Raw genomic sequence first — 2,819 nt, forward strand, 5'->3', positions numbered from 1 at the left:
CTAGACAAGAACTTGACATTAAAATCTGTATTTGCTGGAAATCTTGGTTAATTAAAGATAAAACATGGTGGTTGGTGTTGTTTTAATGAATACAAAATGCTAAAACTAAATATTAGACCTGATTTGAGTCCAGATATTCTTAGTTTTTGTAAGTTTTTTTGTAATTGGAATTCAGTTTGATTCTCTAGAGAATGTCTGGTTTATTTTATATTATACAGGTTTTTTTTTCTAAGTTTATAATTTTTGCTGTTTTTATCTCAACGAGCTTGTTTCACCTCGGTTAGTGTCTTGTAAGTTAGTGTCTTGTAGTGTCTTGTAAGTTAGTGTCTTGTAGTGTCTTGTAAGTTAGTGTCTTTTGGAGTCCTAAAGTTGGAGTTTCTATGATTTCTTGATACCTTGAAGGTTTTTATGAATGTTATAATTTATTCAGTTGTTTTGTTTTAGAGTTGATATGTGTTAGCTTCCTATTAAAGTTCTCATGGTGTTATTTAAAGTGGGTTTTTTGTCTTGACTTCCTTGTTTCAATGTAGTTTTTGAAGTTTTTATTTAATTTTTATGATTTCTCTAAATATCTTGAGGTTTTTTTATGGTTTGAATGTTTTCAGTTGTAAGGTATCAATCTACGTTCTAAACAATAGTATTCTTAGTGTAATTTACTTTTTTTTTCTTCAATCTGTTTTATACTTTTCTTTCTAGGCTTTTACTTGTTATTTGGATTAAAATTTTATTTAATTTTTCAGCAAATGGATAATATTAATCTTTAAAATGGATAAGAAACTTTATCCTTGTGGACGTAACTTTTGGACAAATCTTGAATTAAAGTGACCTTCGTTGATAAAATGTGAAAGTAGAAAAATAAGTTTGGAGAAAAATGGGATCGAAATACAGCAGAAGTTGTTATGTTGTTTTTATTTATCTAGCGTTGCTATGGAGTGACATCACTAGTGAGGTCATCAGACAAAGATTAAGTGATAGAATTATTCGAACAAAACAAGGTCGGATACGAGGAGTGGAGGTTAGATTCATTACCCCTGACGATTTGGAACTTAAAAATGTGACAGCTTATCTTGGATTACGATACGGTGATGTTCAGGGGGGACAACTACGATTCAACCCATGTTCTAATCCATCAGAAAGATGGCCGTTTGTAAAATCAATGGTGGACTATCATGCTGTCTGTCCACAGCGTATCCCAGAAGTCACGTCTGATACGACATTGTCGTCAAGGTTTATGAAGAGCATTATTCCCTTTCTACATAAACAAATTGAAGATTGCCTGACTTTAAATATCTACGTTCCTCACCAAGGTAAGACTGCCATTTTTACTGCACGATTCTTTCAGACAATATACAAAATTCTGTTTCTTTTTAAACTTGAACTTTCCCTTTGGTTAGGATTATACAAGATCCAAGTTTATTAAAAAAACCTTTCTGATCTGTGATACTTTTCTCAGGGAAACGATCTTTGAGAACCTAAGTTATTATTCTTGTAAAATCATTACCAAGAGGTTGGTGTAAGGACCAGCTGGTAGAAAGGATCTTCAAGAACCTTAGTTGTTATCCTTGTAAAATCATTACCAACAGGTTTGACCCAGTACCAGCTGGTAGACTGGATCTTCAAGAACCTTAGTTGTTATCCTTGTAAAATCATTACCAACAGGTTTGACCCAGTACCAGCTGGTAGACAGGATCTTCGTGAACCTTAGTTGTTATCCTTGTAAAATCATTACCAACAGGTTTGACCCAGTACCAGCTGGTAGACAGGATCTTCGTGAACCTAAGTTATTATCCTTGTAAAATCAATACCAAGAGGTTTGAATTTACCAGTTACATCACTTTGACATTGTAAATATTAGAACACAGTTTTAAAATGGCGGATGTTAACTTCTGTGTTTTTATTTGACATTTCTATCTTAATGTCAGCAAGTTACAACTTGGAACGATTTTAATCCCAACAGTCTTGTAATTTTATTATCCAATCACATTACTGCTTCAGGGTTGAATTTTTAATTTAATTCTATTAAACAATGAAATTCAAGAATTAACACTCACCTTAGTTTTATTGTAATTAAATTATCCAATCAAATTCAAGTATTTAAGTGTTATTTTAATCTTATTAGCCAATGAAATTCAAGAATTATCGCTTCAGGGTTTTATTTCAATTTTATTATCCAATCAACTTCGAGATATTCTAATCAAATTAACCAATCATATGTCATTGTTGTGATAACCTTTTCTGGTTTCTATCTCTGGAGAGTTCAGAGTGTAAGTCGATTAAGAAAGTTTTTTAATTTGTGTTGAATTTGTCATTTGTAGGCAGAACATTTCTCTCAGGTTTAACGACCAGAAATAATACGGAATTAAAACTCGATAAAACACACATTGAATGTAGATGGTGAAATTTAGAATTTAGAGATGGCTTACTTCTTGGAGCTAGAAAATGGCCATGGTCTAGTGATATATGACATAGCTAAGGTTCTAGTGATATATGACATAGCTAAGGTTCTAATGGTCTAATGATATATGACATAGCTAAGGTTCTAATGGTCTAGTGATATATGACATCGCTAAGGTTCTAATGGTCTAGTGATATATGACATCGCTAAGGTTCTAATGGTCTAGTGATATATGACATCGCTAAGGTTCTAGTGATATATGACATAGCTAAGGTTCTAATGGTCTAGTGATATATGACATAGCTAAGGTTCTAATGGTCTAGTGATATATGACATCGCTAAGGTTCTAGTGATATATGACATAGCTAAGGTTCTAAGGGTCTAGTGATATATGACATAGCTAAGGTTCTAGTGATATATGACA

General features: G+C 32.4%; 1 protein-coding gene across 1 annotated transcript in view; it reads left to right on the plus strand.

Annotated features, from left to right (window-relative positions):
* Nucleotides 1-886: 886 nt before the first annotated feature.
* The window catches only part of LOTGIDRAFT_91354 (hypothetical protein), a gene marked incomplete at both ends in the record, with an annotated part of 43,857 nt that continues 41,924 nt past the window's right edge, over nucleotides 887-2,819 (plus strand). The window contains 2 exons of the mRNA XM_009050172.1: nucleotides 887-1,307; nucleotides 2,766-2,779. Coding sequence (XP_009048420.1) covers nucleotides 887-1,307; nucleotides 2,766-2,779 — 435 coding nt within the window. The remainder of the gene's footprint in view (nucleotides 1,308-2,765; nucleotides 2,780-2,819) is intronic.

The sequence above is a fragment of the Lottia gigantea genome (genome assembly GCF_000327385.1).
Source record: "Lottia gigantea unplaced genomic scaffold LOTGIsca_146, whole genome shotgun sequence".
NCBI classification, from domain to species: domain Eukaryota; kingdom Metazoa; phylum Mollusca; class Gastropoda; family Lottiidae; genus Lottia; species Lottia gigantea.